The sequence below is a fragment of the Mastomys coucha genome, unplaced genomic scaffold (genome assembly GCF_008632895.1).
Source record: "Mastomys coucha isolate ucsf_1 unplaced genomic scaffold, UCSF_Mcou_1 pScaffold21, whole genome shotgun sequence".
NCBI lineage: Eukaryota > Metazoa > Chordata > Mammalia > Rodentia > Muridae > Mastomys > Mastomys coucha.
Window position 1 is genome coordinate 99,880,814 of NW_022196904.1, and position 17,725 is coordinate 99,898,538.

General features: G+C 41.9%; 1 protein-coding gene across 3 annotated transcripts in view; it reads right to left on the reverse strand.

The window, feature by feature from the left end:
- Nucleotides 1–14,818: 14,818 nt before the first annotated feature.
- The window catches only part of Eif4g2 (eukaryotic translation initiation factor 4 gamma 2), a 12,315-nt gene continuing 9,408 nt past the window's right edge, over nucleotides 14,819–17,725 (reverse strand). For 2 of the 3 annotated variants that reach the window (XM_031387882.1, XM_031387881.1), the window contains one exon: nucleotides 15,941–16,792. In XM_031387882.1, coding sequence (XP_031243742.1) covers nucleotides 16,727–16,792 — 66 coding nt within the window. In that variant the 3' untranslated portion in view covers nucleotides 15,941–16,726. Of the gene's footprint in view, nucleotides 16,793–17,725 lie in introns of all 3 variants that reach the window. The other variant, XM_031387883.1, reaches the window with a different exon arrangement.

Here is a 17,725-nt window from a genome sequence, read left to right on the forward strand (position 1 = left end):
TTAAGCAAAAATTTGGGAAACTATCCAAGCCAAAGGCAGTTTTCTCAAGGGCTTTGTAATTCTTGGCAGATTTCTAGAGGCTTTTTATTATTATTATTTTTTAAATACACAGAAGGCTATGGAATTTTTTTTTTTTTTTCTGAGACAGGGTTTCTCTATATAGCCCTGGCTGTCCTGGAACTCAGTAGACTAGGCTAGCCTTGAACTCAGAAATCCTCCTGCCTCTGCCTCCCAAGTGCTGGAATTAAAGGCATGTGCCACCACTGCCCGGTGATTTTTTTTTTTTTAAAGATTTATTTATTTTATGTATAGACAAGTACACTGTAGCTATCTTCAGACACACCAGAAGAGGGCATTAGATTCTATTACAGATGGTTGTGAGCCACCATGTGGTTGCTGGGAATTGAACTCGGGACTTCTGGAAGAGCAGTCAGTGCTCTTAACCACTGAACCATCTCTCCATTTGTTTTTGTTTTGTTTTGTTTTTTTTTTTGAGACAAGGTCTCTACATAGTCCTGGCTGTCCTGGAACTCAGTATGAAGATTAGGCTGGCCTTGAACTCACAAAGATCTGCCTTTTTTTGTTTGTTTGTTTGTTTGTTTTTGTTTTTTCTCGAGACAGGGTTTCTCTGTATAGCCTTGGCTGTCCTGGAACTCACTCTGTAGACCAGGCTGGCCTCAGAACTCAGAAATCTACCTGCCTCTGCCTCCACCTCCCAAGTGCTGGGATTAAAGGCATGCGCCACCACCGCCCAGCTAAAGATCTGCCTTTCAAATCCTGAGATTAAAGGCATGTGCCACACCTAACTGTATTTTTATTTTTAATAAGTAATTATTCTTGTAAGCATTATAAGAAGTCTTTAGGCCAGGCGGTGGTGGCTCACACCTTTAATCCCAGCACTTGGGAGGCAGAGGCAGGCGGATTTCTGAGTTGGAGGCCAGCCTGGTCTACAGAGTACCAGGACAGCCAGGGCTACACAGAGAAACCCTGTCTCAAAAAAAAAAAAAAAAAATTACCAACAACAAAAAAAAAGTCTTTAGTAATCAAGTATTATTAAATGTACCTTAAGACAGTAAACTGAGGATGCAGAGGTAAATTGCCTCCTTCCAAAACACTCTGTGAATACAAGTTTGTCTCTGTGGAATGAAGTGGAATGTAGTGTCTGCAGACTAGAGGCACCAAGGAGAAAGCAGAGCAGGCAAGATTCCCTGAAAGACAGGAGACCGCCGAGGCGCTGGGTAGCCCTGCTTCACGGAGGGCTTCTGAGGTGCGTCAGAGGCATGTCCAGTGACTAAGGGGCCAGGAACTCCTGGGAAACAGAAGCCTGAGATTTGGGGTTGCTGAATGGGTACAGGTCACACAGCTAGTTCTATGAATTGTATATGAGAAAGCGGGATTCTGGTCATTTCTATCTGCACTTTTCAGAACACTTAGTACTGCTCAGATCTGTTCCCAAGTGACAAGATTCCATTCAGTTTACTATAGGTGATAAATAGCCCATTAGCAGGCTCCGGGAAAGCCAGAGATAACATGTAGAGTGTGGCTTCTGTTAAGGTCAAGTTATGTACTCTTGGTTATTCCATTTAGAATAAAACTGCTATTCCAGGATGTTCCTTGCTCTAGGAGACTCCACTGTGTAAACAACTTTTTAAAAAAATGTATGTGTGCCTGTGTGTACATGCATACAGATGCCTTTGAAGGCTAGAAGAGGACATGGATCACCTGAACTGGAGTTAGAGGCTGTGAGCTACCTGGTGTGAGTACAGGAAACTGAGTTACAGTCTTCTGGAAAAACAACAAACACAAATGCTGAGCCATTTCTCCAGTTCTTTATAAACAATTTTGTTTTTGTTTTTGGTTGTTTGGTTGGTTGGTTTGGTTTTTTGAGGCAGGGTTTCTCTGTGTAGCCCTGGCTGTCCTGGAACTTTCTCTGTAGACCAGGCTGGCCTCGAACTCAAAAATCTGCCTGCCTCTGCCTCCCAAGCGCTGGGATTAAAGGCGTGCACCGACACCGCCCAGCTATAAACATTTTTTTTTTTTTTTACTCCATTTTGAGGGAGAGATGACAGCAGTTTCCATAGACCTATAAGTACCCTCTGACAGGCACCACCCAGCCAACATAGACTGATAAATGACTTACTCCTGAGAATAGAAAGGGTGCCACCCTGTAAGTGAGTTGGGGTGAATTAAGACTGTAGGGGCATATGTAAGTATTAAAATCACATCAGGAGGTAAATCCCTGGCCAGCAGAGATACATGGCAAAACCCTGTCTCAAAAAAACTCAGGAGAACCAGGTGCAAGACTGTATTGGATACACCAACCAAGGAAAGAGTGTAACTGTCTTACCTGGTCCCCATAAGTGACAGAGCATGGTCTCACATCCACCCTATTGTCTGATACCTGATGTGTGGGTCAAGGACTCAGAACTTTCTGTGTCCCTGGAGCTTCAGCTAGCCTCAGTCTCCAGCTGTTGACAAGGCCTATTTGGCTGCCGCCTGTCCCCGTTTACCCCTCTGGACCTGGACTTGGTCACCTGTTTCCTGCTCCTGACCCATATCCTGCTTCAGACAGGTTTACTCTTTCACCTAGCAGCTGTACTCAGCAACTTTGCTCGCAGACCTGATTCCAGCAGCTGCCTCCAGGCACTCTCTGGTTCATTGTCCCCACAGGCTCCCAGTCCTTTTTTAATGCCTCTCAAACTCTGCTGCAGTCTCATTAATACATATTCATTCTATAACCCTTATATAGAATGGGTGGCTTGAATAAGAATGGCCCCCATAGGCTCGTACATTTGAATGCTTGTTCCACAGTTGCTGAAACTGGGAAGGATTAGGAGGTGTGACATGGTCGAGGGAGGTATGTTACTGTGGGTGGGTTTTGAGTTTCAAAAACACACACCATTCTCAGTTCTGTGTCTGTGTGTGTCTGTGTGTCTCCTCTCTCTCTCTCTCTCTCCCACTCCCCCCTGTGTGTGTGTATGTGTATGTACGTGTGTCCCCTCTCTCTCCCTCCCTCCCTCCATCTCCCCCCCTTGTGCTTGTGGATCAGAGAGAAGTGCTCAGTTACTGCCCCAGTACCATGTTTGCCAGCCTACTGCCACACTTCTCACCATGATGATCATGGACTTGTCATGTGTCAGGGACATCCAGGGACACATGGATGGTTATGGAACTGTGAGCCCCCAAATTAAATGCTTTCTTCTATAAATTGCATAAGTCATAAAAGTCTTCTTATAGCAATGGAAAAGAAATGAAGACAATATACAGATATGTATATAATTTCCTGTGCTGTATGTGATATGAGCATTAATAGTAGGTAGATTGAAGTAAAAGAACCTGCATTTGCCTCAGCCAGGCTATCAGATTATATTGCTTTCACTTAAAACACTAAACCTTGTAAACTTATTGTCACTCAATAAATTCTGACATTGTGTTCCTATGTGTCTAGCATAGTGTTCGTGCTTCTGTGGTGATTTGGCCTCAGAGGTGCCTGTGAGTAACACCCCATCTGCTTTTTGTTGAATCATCCTGTTTCTGTGTCCCCAGACTACCAGAACAGCAATGTTCTCATAATGCTGGCCACACTGCCTGCCTCTGAAGATGCTGTGAGATTCCTCAGGCACAGCTTCCTTCAGTGCCTGGACAATCACTACAGGAGTGATCCAGAGTGGGAAAGCCCTCTGACAAAGGACGTGTGACTGACTTAACTGGTCCTGCTTGGCTCCTGCTGCCCTCCAGGACTCACAGAAGCCGGTCTCCATTACCCTGGGGCTGGGATTGTGCTTCACAGGAGCATCAGCTCCACTTCCTTAGTAGGGCTAGTGTCACAGAAGGCTGTGGAGAAGATCCAGTTAGAGAGGAGCCCAGACCTGGGGGTTGAGAATATAACTCAGTTGGTTTGGTACCTGACATGAATGAAGGCCAGAGTTTGCCTGGGTTACACGAGACCCTGGAGTTCAGTCTTGGTCCCCAGTGCTCAAAAGCTGTGTGACCTCGGGCATGTCCAGCTGGCTTCTTGGCCCATCTGAAACAAACCATTTCTTTTTTTTTTTTTTTATTTATTTATTTATTTATTTATTATATGTAAATATACTGTAGCTGTCTTTGGACACTCCAGAAGAGGGAGTCAGATCTTGTTACGGATGGTTGTGAGCCACCATGTGGTTGCTGGGATTTGAACTCAGGACCTTTGGAAGAGCAGTTGGGGCTCTTAACCACTGAGCCATCTCTCCAGCCCACAAACCATTTCTTAACTGTGGGATCTGAGAAATCCTCATTTGAGGAAACGATTTTCTTTGTCTTTGTTGGTCAGTCAGAATTAGACCAGGCACAGCCATAAAACTAGAACCACTGGGCTGGAAAATACATTTTGTTGCCATTTATACAAGAAAAAAAAAACATTTTATTCTAAACACAAAACCTTAACTACCTCCTCAAGTTACTAATGTCAAATGGAGTAAGCAGACAGCTCTTTCATAACAGCAAAGGTTTTTGGTTTTTTTTTTTTTGTTGTTGTTGTTGTTGTTTTTGCTTTTCAAGGGTTTCTCTGTGTAGCCCTGGCTATCCTGGAACTCTCTCTGTAGACCAGGCTGGCCTCAAACTCAGAAATCTGACTGCCTCTGCCTCCTAAGTGCTGGGATTAAAGGTGTGCGCCACCACTGCCCAGCTTATAACAGCAAAGGAATGCACTGAGGACACTTGGGATGATTCTAAGCAGATTAATTCTGTAAATTCCCAGAAAAATCACATGAATGCATACTCTTATTCCTTGTGCCCTGCTTGTCTGGCCAATGGAGTGAGTTCAGACACCCCTTTATAGATTACTCTTTAGAAACTTCTTCCTTCTGCCCATTCATTGTCCTCTTCAGTCCTCTGAGCAAAATAGCTGCCATCTTCCTCAAATGAGTTGTGCCTGCTTGCACTAGTCTGTCACTATTGGGCCTATAAACTGTTAACATGCTTCATAGAGAGAGGCAGTGGAGAGAGTCATCAGACCCTCATCGGAGATTCCCACTGCTCCTTTCAGCCATCTGGAGGCAGTTCTGCCCTAACTGCACATGGACTCAAGGGCTCAGGAGCTGCTGGAATAAATAAGCTGTGGAAGGCCAGCTGAATGGGGCACCACCTATGAGGAAACCACCAGTCCAAGCTGAATAAAGACTTTTGGGGAAGACTGCTTTGGGGACCCCATGTTCCTGCCCTTAGCACCTCCTTGCATGCTCTGTAAGCCCAAAGAACTGGTTACTTTCCCAAGATGAACTTTGTCCTTAGGACCTGAGGAAGAGTGCGTAGATGTTATTGATCACTCTCCAGGGAATGCCAGTGTTTGTTAAGAAAAATATTTGTAATCTAATGCAGTTGAAGTGCTTGAGATGTTTTGAAATAATTGAAAATGGTATTTACTATTTAATTTCTAAATTTTCATAGATATAAATACACTACAGTTTTGCCTATAAATATATTATTTGGCTCCTGTTTCTTTTCTTCTGCTTTGTAGAAGTGTTTCTGTCTAGTATTTTCCATTTTTAAATAATAATTCTTGGGAAAGACTTCAACTTGGAGGTAACCAAAAAAATCTTCAATCTGAATTATGTATCTATTTTGTGTGCTTGTGTGTACTGAAGCTGATCCAACCTCACTAGTGCTGTCTCTCCAGGGACTAATCTGTATTTGGTCATGAAAGCCACAATTAACTAATGACTGAACACTGGGTAGGCTCGAGGCTTCCAGAAACCAGATTTTCAGACCTTTAATTGCTGAATTGATCTCACTTTCTCATCCAACTTGTCTTTCAAACAGATCTTTAAACCAATGAGGCTTTTTCATGGCACACAAAACCTGCTTTAAGAAGTTCACAGACTACTGGGTGATGGTGATGAATGCCTTTGATCCCAGCACTTGGGAGGCAGAGACAGGTGGGAGCTCTGTGAGTTCAAAGCCAGCCTGAGGTCTTCTACTGAGCTAGTTCCAGGACAGTCATGGCTATACACACACACACACACACACACACACACACACACACACACCTTGTCATGAAAAACAAAAAACAAAAAAAAGATCAGCAGACAAGTTGTGAAAATGGTGGATTCTATCTTGTGTTATTCACAAAACTTTTGGTGTTTAACAAGTGCTTGACTGGATTGTACCAGGAGTGGAGCTGCCCTCATGGGAGTTCTGTAAGTGGAAAATGGGGCTCAATTAGAAGACCCAGTTGTAGTGGCGCAGGGTACACTCCTGAGTTGAGGCAGAAGAATCTCTGTCAGTTTAAGGCTAGCCTGGGCTATATATAGTGAGATCTAGATGAGCCTGGGGTACATTGTAAGACTCTATCTCAAAACAAAACAAAACAAAACAAAACCAGCCTTCCTGAACAAATAAGGACTGAATATATGATACAAAATTCAAAGCAGCTCCAACTGCCCTGCTCAGGAGATGTCTTTATTGCTTTTAAGATACATTTTATTCTAATCCTGTATATGTGCCTGTATCTCTGTGAGGTATGTGGTACACATGAGTGCAAACACCTGTAGGGGCCAGAGACATCAGATACCCTGGAGCTGGAGTTACAAGCTGTTGCAAGCCACCCAACACAGGTGAGTGCTGGGGATCAAACTCAGGTCCTCTGGAAAAACAACAATCACTCTTAATCACTGAACCATGTCTTCAGTCCCTGTATGCTCTTAGAAAGTATTTTAAAGCCTGGCAGTGATGGTGCATGCCTTTAATCCCAGCACTTGAGAGGCAGAGGCAGGTGGATTTCTGAGTTTGAGGCCAGCCTGGTCTACAGAGTGAGTTCCAGGACAGCCAGGGTTATACAGAGAAACCCTGTCTCAAAAAAAAAAAAAAGTTTTATATCATTTATTTGTGGGGAAGGAGGGGTAGTGTGTATGCCATAGTACACATGTGAAGGAAAAGTTGTAGAAGGTGATTCTATCTACCATGTGGGGCCTAGGAATTGATTTCCCATTACCAGGCTTGTTGGTAGATGTCCTGCCCCATTGAACCATCACACACACACACACACACACACACGCACACACACACACACACAGGCACATATACCACACACACAGATATACACACAGACAAACTCACAGACACATATACCACACACACATGTACACAGGCACACAGACACAAACACACACTACACAGATATACACAGACACACATGCTCTCTTAATTGCACTGTTCTCCTTTCTCACAGAATTGGAAGTGAAGCACATGTACAGGTCAGAGGACAACGTGCAGGAGTTGGCTCTCTGTCTCTACCCTGTGAGTTCATAACCTGAGACTTAGGTCATCTTGGTGGCAAGCACCTTTACCATCTCGCCCACCCTCCACCAGCAGACTTCTGTGATCAGGATATACACTTAAACTGACTCTCTTGGCCTCATGCAGGGTTATAACTTGGACATTGGTCATTGTCACGTGATACTGAAGAAACTGTAGTATGTGGGGGCTCTTTGGCATGACCTTATAGATCCTTACAGCGCTAATGGAAATGGTCATGAATGAGCATTTGTCACTCAAGACCCACGGGGATGGCCAGGCCTTCCCTGGGTCAGGCTCAGGGTGATGTCCAGGCCTTCCTCTGGACTGAGTATGGGTATTGACAAAAGGATGAGCTTTCAGTGGAAGCAGTCAACAAGTACCAGTTGCAGTCTCCCCGTCCTGGATGACATCACTCACATTCTGTGTGATGAGTTATTCTGAAAATATCTCTTACGTCTAAAATACTGAAACTTTTGCTGGACTCCACAGCCAGAGTTGATAATGTAATGTGAAGTCACATAAGACTGACATCCTACTGTGTACTCAGCCTGTTTGTTTAACCTGTCTTAAGAGACCGATGTAACAACCTTACTTGCCTTGGATTTCCCATGTAGTTTTTATGTAGAAACTAATGCTGAGCTGCAATCTTAACATATGTACCTTCTATGCCCCTGACCTAAGAATGACGCATGTGTGTTTGTATGTGTGTTATGTTACTCATTTGATGAAAATAGATTGAAAGTGGTTTTATAAAATGATTTTTGTGCCAGGTGGTGGTGGTGCACGCCTTTAATCCCAGCACTTGGGGAGGCAGAGGCAGGCGGATTTCTGAGTTTGAGGCAAAACAACAACAAAAACATTTGTTTTGTTTTGTTTTGTTTTTCGAAACAGTTTCTCTGTTGTAGCTCTAGCTGTCCTGGAACTCACTCTGTAGACCAGGCTGGCCTCGAACTCAGAAGTCTGCCTGCCTCTGCCTCCCAAATGGGCTTTATAAAATGAATAGCCACTATAAATGCTGAATGCAGCATTTGGACTTTGCTTGATAGTGTTTGCTTGTGTGTGTGGACCAGTTGGAGTCAGAAACTTAATTCCTTTTAAAACTGTTAAGGATTTCTATAAAGTATGATTATTCCTTCCCCATATGATACTTTCTGTGTATTTCAATTTTAAAAGAACAGAGCCCTTTGTTAGGGACAGACACATTCAGACACACATACTAGACCAGGCAGATTCAAAAGACAGAATTTAAGCAGGCACAGATTCAGATTAAAACAGACAGGAATGACGGGAAGAGCAAAGTAGAGAATTCAAATCTGGGTTCACACTTGGTTAACTGACACCATGTCCAAGTGCCTCAATGCAGCACCAATGTATTTCTGGTGACTCTGAGTTTATCATCCGTGTATTCAAACTGATGAAACTCCACCTTGAGACTAACTCCGCCCTGAGACTGCTCCCCTACAGAGATGCCCTAGTGAGACTAGCTTACTCTCATCATCCATGCGCTGCTCACCTCCATATGGGCACAGGGCCCACCTGATCTCATATTTTACTTAAGTTTGTTTTCATTAAGCAGCTGTTGTTCCCAGTCAGGTTTTCAGGCCCCGACCCCAACAAAGAATAGACTTTTGAGGGGGGGTGCGGTTTCGAGACAGGGTTTCTCTGTATAGCCCTGGTTGTCCTGGAACTCACTCTGTAGACCAGTCTGGCCTCGAACTCAGAAATCCGCCTGCCTCTGCCTCCCCAAGTGCTGGGATCAAAGGTGTGCACCACCACTGCCTGGCAAGAATAGACTTAATAGTATCTTTTATATCTATTTTCCAAGGTTCCCTGGTCATTAAGACTTAGCAAAAAAGTGTTCATTTATTTTGTTGTTGTTGTTGTTGCTGTTGTTCTTTACATTTCTTGCCAGGAATGGCAGCTAATCCCAACCACCTAGGATTATCATCAGAAGGCAGAAGGATCAAAAAAGGTTTGTGAGACTCAGTCTCAAACAACACAAACAGCTGGGCAGTGGTGGCAACGCCTTTAATTCCAGCCACTTGGGAGGCAGAGGCAGGCGGATTTCTGAGTTTGAGGTCGGCCTGGTTTACCATGTGAGTTCCAGGATAGTCAGGGCTACACAGAGAAACCCTGTCAAAAAAACCAAAAACCAAAACAAACAAACAAACAAAACCCCCACAAACACATTTATCTAAAGATGGAATCTCTGGATAGGAACTGGACTTTGGCTCTTGTATTGAGGTCTCTGTAATACTTTCATGCTTTCTCTCCCACTGTGAATTCTTTTAGCAAGTTTGTTCAGTTGTTTGGAGTCATATTGGCACGTGAACTGTAAAACAGCAGCCATGTGGCATGCAGCAATACTGGAAAGGTCCTCTCTCTGTTCAAAGGTTTTTTGAGGGCCAAAAAGATGGCTTAGCAGGTAAAGGTGCTTGCCAACAAGCCTGCCCCCGGCCCCCAGGTCTCAAATGGTGGAAGGATAGAGCCTTCAAATTGTCTTCTGGTCTCCACATGGACACCATGTCTTACATGGGCTCATACATATGCATACACATGTACACTTTAATATGTAATTAACATAACATTTTTATTAACTCAAATTTATAAGCCTTTGGGGGAGGTATGTGAAATAGTTCAGCTACTAATATCTCATCATTATGTTAAAATGCACATTTAAAAGCATATATTACGCTGGGCAGTGGTGGTGCACGCCTTTAATCCCAGCACTTGGGAGGCAGAGGCAGGCAGATTTCTGAGTTCAAGGACAGCCTGGTCTACAGAGTGAGTTCCACGACAGCCAGGACTACACAGAGAAACCCTGTCTTGAAAAAAAAAAAAAGCATTTATTAAACTAATATATATCAATAACTGGCACCTTCTGTCCATATTTCATAAAATAATTTCATTCAAACTCTACACAAAACTTTTGACCAGTGGCTTACCCTCATGGCTTTTGAGAGAACATCACCATTGTATTTCTTAAAGTCCAGGTCTTGGGAATCTTTGTCCCTGAACATCTATAAACATTATACTGAGCTCTAGGCCTCACATTAGGATGACTGGTCTTCCCATTTTACCCGGTGGGTACTATCTTCATTCAATGTGCTGCTTTTAAAAGTACTTGGAGCTGGAGCCATGGTTCAGTGGGTAAGAGCTCATTCAGCTTGCTCTTCCAGAGGACTCAAGTTCAATTCCCAGCACTCATGCTGGGCAGCTCACAATCTCTTGTAATTCCAACTCCAGGGAGACTGATATCCCTTGCCTCCACGGGCACCTTTACCCATGTGCACAATCCCACACAGAAATATACTTATAAACACAATTAAAAGTAATAAAAATAGCCAGGCAGTGCTGATGTACATGCCTTTAATCCCAGTACTCAGGAGGCAGAGGCAAGTAGATCTCTGAGTTCAAAACCATCCTGGTCTACAAAGCTAGTTCTAGTACAAGCAGTACGGCTGTACAGTACGGCTACACAGAGAAACCCTGTCTTGAAAAAACAAAGCCAACAACAACGACAAAAAAGAAATATGTCCTGGGCTGGAGAGGTGGCTCAGTGGTAAATTGAATGTGAATTCAATTCTCCAGCACTATGTAAACAGCTCATAGTCACATGTAACTTCAGGTCCAGGGGATGATGCCCTCTTCTGGCCCCCACAAGTACGGAAAGCAAAGGGTACACATAAATTCACACACACAAACACAGACACACAATTAAGTAGATAGGTATTTTAAAAGCAGTCCTTTAAAAATGCTTCTTTTGGCTTCTGATGACTCTTGATTGTACAGTCAAGATCCCAGAACAGTGCTTAAGTCTTTCAATTTCTTTAAAAAACCAACTCTTTCAAGGGCCTTTGTGAACTCACAGACCAGCAGTGGTTGGAACAATTTCAGAAGAATGTGTCATTCCCAAACAGAACACTGTTGTCCAAAACAAGTAACTGAAGGGCCTTGTTTGGCTGGAAAGAAATGGGAAAGAGCTGGATTTTCATTCTTTTCTGAAGAGTAATTTAGAGATTAAAAATTGCAAAGCCAAGGAGGGGATTGTAGTCTTGCTTAGCATGAAGAGGCCCTAAGTTTCCTCTCCAGTATTGGAGACAAACGAAATACCACAAAATGGTCAGCATAGGTGGCTGTATCTGGGGTTCCCCCAGTATATTTGGAAATAAACTCCAATATTTGAGACAAAAGTTTCTCTGTGTAGCCTTGGCTGTCCTGGTATTCACTCTGTAGACCAGGCTGGCCTTGAACTCAGAAATTCTCCTGCCTCTGCCTCCCCAGTGCTGGGATTAAAGGTGTGTGCCACCACTGCTCAGCCTTTTTTTTTTTCTTTTAAAGATTTATTTTATGTATATGAGTACACTGTAGCTGTATTCAGACACACCAGAAGAGGGCATCCAATCCCATTACAGATGGTTGTGAGCCACCATGTGGTTGCTGGATATTGAACTTAAGACCTCTGGAAGAGCAGTCAGTGCTTATTAACCACTGAGCCATCTTTATAGCCCAAGGCCCTGCATTTTATATATATATATATATATATATATATATATATATATATATATATTGCACACATATAATATATATATGTAATACATATAATATGAATATGTATTATATATGTATTATATATATTATACATATGTATAATATATATAAGGTTATATATATAACCTTATATATAATATATATGTGTGTATATATATTATATATATACACATATATATATATGTTTTTTGAGACAGGGTTTCTCTGTATAGCCCTGGAACTCACTCTGTAGACCAGGCTGGCCTCAAATTCAGAAATCCACCTGCCTCTGCCTTCCAAGCGCTAGGATTAAAGGCGTGTGCCCCCACCGCCCGGCTTCTTCTCTTTTTGTAAGGACATTACACAGGACCACAGGCCATCCTCAGGACTTCATCTGATTTGGCCACATTGGCAAAGACTTTTCCCAAGTGAGGCCACATTCAGGCCTTTTGAGTTGGGGATACAATCCAGCCAAACATAGCTGGATTTGCTAACAAGCTATTTATGGAGGGAAGGGTTTATTTGGGATACAGTTCAAGAGCATATAGCCCATGATGGTAGGGAAGGCATGTTGGCAGCAGTGTAAGGTCACTGGTCACATTGTACTCACAATCAGGAAGCAGAGAGAGATAAGTGCTGGAAACCTCCTCATGATTGCTTCTGTTAAGAAATCCTGGAGATGGCTCAGCAGGTAAGAGGGCTGACTGCTCTTCTGAAGGTCCTGAGTTCAAATCCCAGCAACTACATGGTGGCTCACAGCCACCTGTAATGAGATCTAACGCTGTCTTCTGGTGTGTCTGAAGACAGCTACAGTGAGCTACAGTGTACTAATTTGTAATAATAAATCAATCTTTAAAAAAAAAAGAAAGAAAAGAAAAACAAGGCAGACAATCTATTGAAAATTCCTAGGGGCTGGAGAGTTTGCTCAGCAGTTAAGAGTACTGCTCTTCCGAAGGTCCCGAGTTCAAATCCCAGCAACTATGTGGTGCCTCACAACCATCTGTAATGAGATCTGATGCCCTCTTCTGGTGTGTCTGAAAAACAGCTACAGTGCACTTAGATATAATAATAAATAAATCTTTAGGTCAGAGTGAGCAAGGCCGACAGGAGCGAGCAGAGGTCCTGAATTCAAATTCCCAGCAACCACATGATGGCTCACAATCATCAGTACAGCTACAGTGTACTCATGTACATAAAATAAGTAAATCTTTAAAAAAAAAAAAAAAAAAAAAAGGTCAGTAGTTAAGAGCACTGAATCTTCTTACAGAGGTCCTGAGTTCAATTCCCAGCAACCTTAACAATGGGACCTGATGCCTCTTCTGGTATGTCTGAGTACAGTGACAGTATACTCATATATATCATAAAGTAAATCTTTAAGAAGAAATCCCAATAAACTAGATTTGGATGAAATTTTTTGTCAGTCAATAAAGTCACACGTGATAGGACCAGGTACAGAAAAAGGGAAAAAAGAAAGGGGGGCTGGTAGCATGGCACTCTCTGCTCAAGCCAGATGATCTGAACTGAATCCCAAGAACCAGCCTTAAAAGCCAGCTGTGGCACATGTCTATAATTCTAGCACTCCTACAATGAGACAGGAAGTGGAGGCAGGAGAATCAGACAGAAACTCCTATTGCTGTGCTATAGAACAAGAGAGCTCCTTCCTCATAAATAGCATGGAAGAGAATGGACTGAAAGAGTCCTGATACCCTACTCCCACCTCCCCTCCACATACACCTTACACACAGAATCTTAGAAAGAAGGGCTCATCCCACAGGCACAAAGATTCTCTGGCTGTGGTTCCTTGCCAACTTGATTAAATTTGCAAATCACCACATAAGTATGTGGGTATTTCCAGAGTTTTAACTGAAGACACACTTGAATGTGGTGGCATCCTTGAGCTGGGGGTGGGGAAGTGTTCTCAGATTGAATATAGAATAAGTGAGCAGTAACTTGAATCACAATGCAAGATTTCATTGAATTGGCCACTTTAAGAGCCCCAGGTATATAAATGTCTTGGACAAGGTATATAACTTATCCAAGAATCTCAGTCTCCTCATCAGTAAATTAAAAGAAAGCATAGTACCTGGAAAGATTAGATGGATGAATCATATATCTATTGTGATCTAACAAATATTTGCTCAGTGTTGGTTACGTCGACTAGAATAATCAAATTTCACAAGACAATAGATCATTTTAGTGAATAGTATCAATGCTAAATCTCCAAGGACAGCCCATTTCACTTTGATAGTAGGATTGGTTCTACCAATGATTCCATCACTCTCCTGCTTCAAGGCCACCTTTCTCTGATCAACCATCCTGACCTTGAGATTTACACCCTGTTCTAAGTAGCACTCACATGGGCTTTCTTCCCCTTATATTTTTTGCTACCCCTAAATGTTCCTGTTAACTAGAATGTTATTCCAGATGTTTTCAGCAACCTTTAAAGTGTCACTACTTCTGAGCAGTATAAAATCCTTCAGTTGGTGGGGGGAAATCCTCACACTTATCACTCCAAGTGTGTCCACCAGGTCTTTTTGGATGCAGAACAAAGATCCTTCTATCTTGTCTACCAATGGTCTCCTCTTGGAGTCTGGCAGAAGGTTCTAAGAACACTCATGGAGAGTGGATGGCCTGTTTTTCTGACCCAGTTCCAAGCGATGTGGGGGTGAAAGCTCATGTCCAGCCTCTGCTATTCTGTTCCACTGTCTTCCTTCTTGTCAGGCTGTCTAACACCGAGACAAGGTGGAGAAGAGCTTTGTAAATGGTTTACCTTAACATTGAAAACTACAGCTGATCTACAACAACCACCTCAAGGATTTGGAGGATACTCATTTTGTGTGAACAGAGACTGCTTTCAAGGTACTCATTTTTCAATGTGCACACATAAAACTATATAGAAATTAATACAGAAGATAGTGCCACTGCACTGTGAAGGCCAAATAATGGGTTGGAGGCATTGTGCAATGCTAGGATCAAGTGGTGTAACAAATGAAGAAAAACCCAGGTCACTATCCAAGCATTTATTCATTACTAATTTTTCTAGTGAGTGGGATTATACACAGATCATTTCAGTTAGTTCTGTTAGCCCTAACTCAGTTATCATGCAGTCAACCAAGCTTTAGACTCAAAGACAATCTTTTATTCAGAACATTTTAGATCCTAAACCTAATTTTGAAATTCTCTTAATTTCTAATTACTGCAATTCTCTTAAGATTGAAGCTCACAAAAAAAAAATTCATCATCCCACTCAGCCATGACACATCTCCACTATACCCATTTAAGGGGTAAATGGGTAGTAGACAACAGGTCAGGCTGAGATGTGGGATGGGCCTCCTCAGCTGTCCACTTCAACTCTTCCCAGTTCTACTCTACTGCAAATCTTGATAACAAGAGCTGCCAAAGCAGATCATGGTTCTACTGGGAGGCAAGAGTTTATCTGTTCTTACTCTGCTATTCTGCCTATAGTAGGCTGGTCACCAGTAGGAGCTGGGGACACCTGAGAACAGGTATTTGACAGGGGACACACAGGACTTGACCACCCATTTCTGTGGTCTACTGTTCTCTTGATTCCATGCCAAAACACATTTTTTCTTTCTACAGTAGACTTTGATACAAACATTTCACTGTCCCAGCAGAGAAAGGCTAGTTCTTTGACATTTATACCACATCTGAAGGTTAAAGGGTGAGGGGACCACTGACTATTCCAAGTAAAACAACTTGAATATGCAAGGGCAAGAAAAATGAAAAGCAGCGAGAGGGAGTCAATTTTAGGATGACTTTAAGTTTGCTGGGTTCTAAACCATGCAGTTTTGTTTTTTAGTTAGCAGGTACCTGGTACTGCAGCAAAGAGGTTGGTGGATGAGACAAGCTTATTCCCTAGGTGCTTAGAAAGCGGAGTCAAAGAGTTGACACAAGGTCTGTAATAGTAAAGGTCAGACTGAGTTGATAGTTCAAATTAGAATGAGATTGATAGGCAACAGTCCTGAGGTGTAAAACTTAATGATTGAATTAAGGGATGTTACTTTACAGGTTCAATCACTACTGATTAAGACTTTGAAATTAAAAATTTCCCAAGTTCTTAAACTGAGATAAATCCATACCTCAAAATAAAATGAATTCTCCATAACTTTGCAGATACTATTTGAAGTCATGTACAACTACATCAAGTATCACAATGTTTATTGATAGATACAAGTATATAAAATCAGGGCATGAACATGACTTGATAAATTAAGTAGACTTAATTTCAATACTATAATAAGAGGGACCAATTCAAATTCTCACCATTTGTTTCACACCCACAAAAACCACTTCAAGGGCATTAATGATCTCTCAAACTGATCAGTTTTGTGCAAGTAAACCATGTTTCTTTTAAAAAGACTTGTGCACTTGCCCAGGCTCAAGGATTTTAAAATCTAGCACATAAAGCCCATTACTAGAGGTAGAAATACAGGCAATATACTATTACGGCAACAACCATCAATTACAGTTAAGAATTTTTCTGTAACAACCAAATGGATAATCAAATATTGCAACAACTCAAGTATTACTGAGCAAAGTGCATCTCTACAGTATTCAGTGTTGCTATTCAGTTTTCTAACTTAAAACAGCCTATGGTAACTGGCAGCAAAGAAGGTCCTTGCAATAGACTGCCTCTGCTTGAGAACTTAGGATGTAATTATTGCATGCTGCTAATATTCTATCTAAACATTAAGGATACTCCTAAAGTATTTGATGGTAGACTATGATTAAGACATCACACTACAAAAACCTTATGCAGAAGGAAACCTTACTGACGTGCTTCTGCTTTAAATATTGTGAAAAACGTTACAGCGGAATGAATTTTCGCAGTGGTTAGGTCAAATGCAGTTACATCATAGCAACAGTATGTTTTGCACAATTTAAGGCTTTGGCTGGTTCTTTAGTCAGCTTCTTCCTCTGATTCTTCTTCTTCAGCAGTTTCTAGCCAGGTTAGCCACTGATTCACCTGTAAATTAAATAATTTATGGTTTAGTAAAAATTAAGTTTTGGTTTACAATATATACCAAAAGTAAATTCTGGGATCAGAACTTTTGTTCTTTAAATCTACTGAGTCTTTTCCACAGCCTTCTAAAAATGTATAAGTGTTTTGTGCTTGTATACCATGTGTGTGCAGGGCCCACAGTAGCTAGAAAGGGTCACTTGACTTTTGGAAACTGAACACTACAAGTACTCTAAATTGCTAAGTCCAGCTGACTACCAAAGACCTCACACAGTCCAGGCTTTCCTTGAATTCATCATGTAACTAAGGACAACTCAGTCCTTCTAATCCCAAAGTGCTAGACTTCAAGCCATGCACCACACCTAGTCTTACACTCTAACTTGACAATTCTATAATGACATTTCAGGAATACTGACTGTAGTCTTTCTTATCTAGTCCAAGATAGCAACTCTTTCAAACCAAATTTTATCAGCATATAGATCCGAGGCCAGCCTGGTCTACAGAGTAAGTTTCAAGACAGCCAGGGCTACATAGAGAAACCCGGTCTCCAAAAACCAAAACCAAAAACAACAACAACAAAAAATTAAATTGTGCTAAATAACAAACCTTTAGTAGCAGACTGGGATCCTACTATTAAACTCATTTATATACATCATGGATTATGGAATTAATCTAATTCCATTGATAACAGAAAACCAAACTAGATCATAAACCTAAGGTTTAATTAATCCTTTAACCATGCAAACAGCTTTACCACCAGAATTGTCACCCAATTTAACACCTTTATATCCCACTATGACTTCATCCTGTAAGTTTATCTCATTTTGCTAACCACCTACTTAACTATAGCTTGTATCAGTGCTGACTGGCATAGTTTTGGACACACCATTTAAAATACTAACAAAGAAGCTGGGTGGTGGTGGCGCACGCCTTTAATCC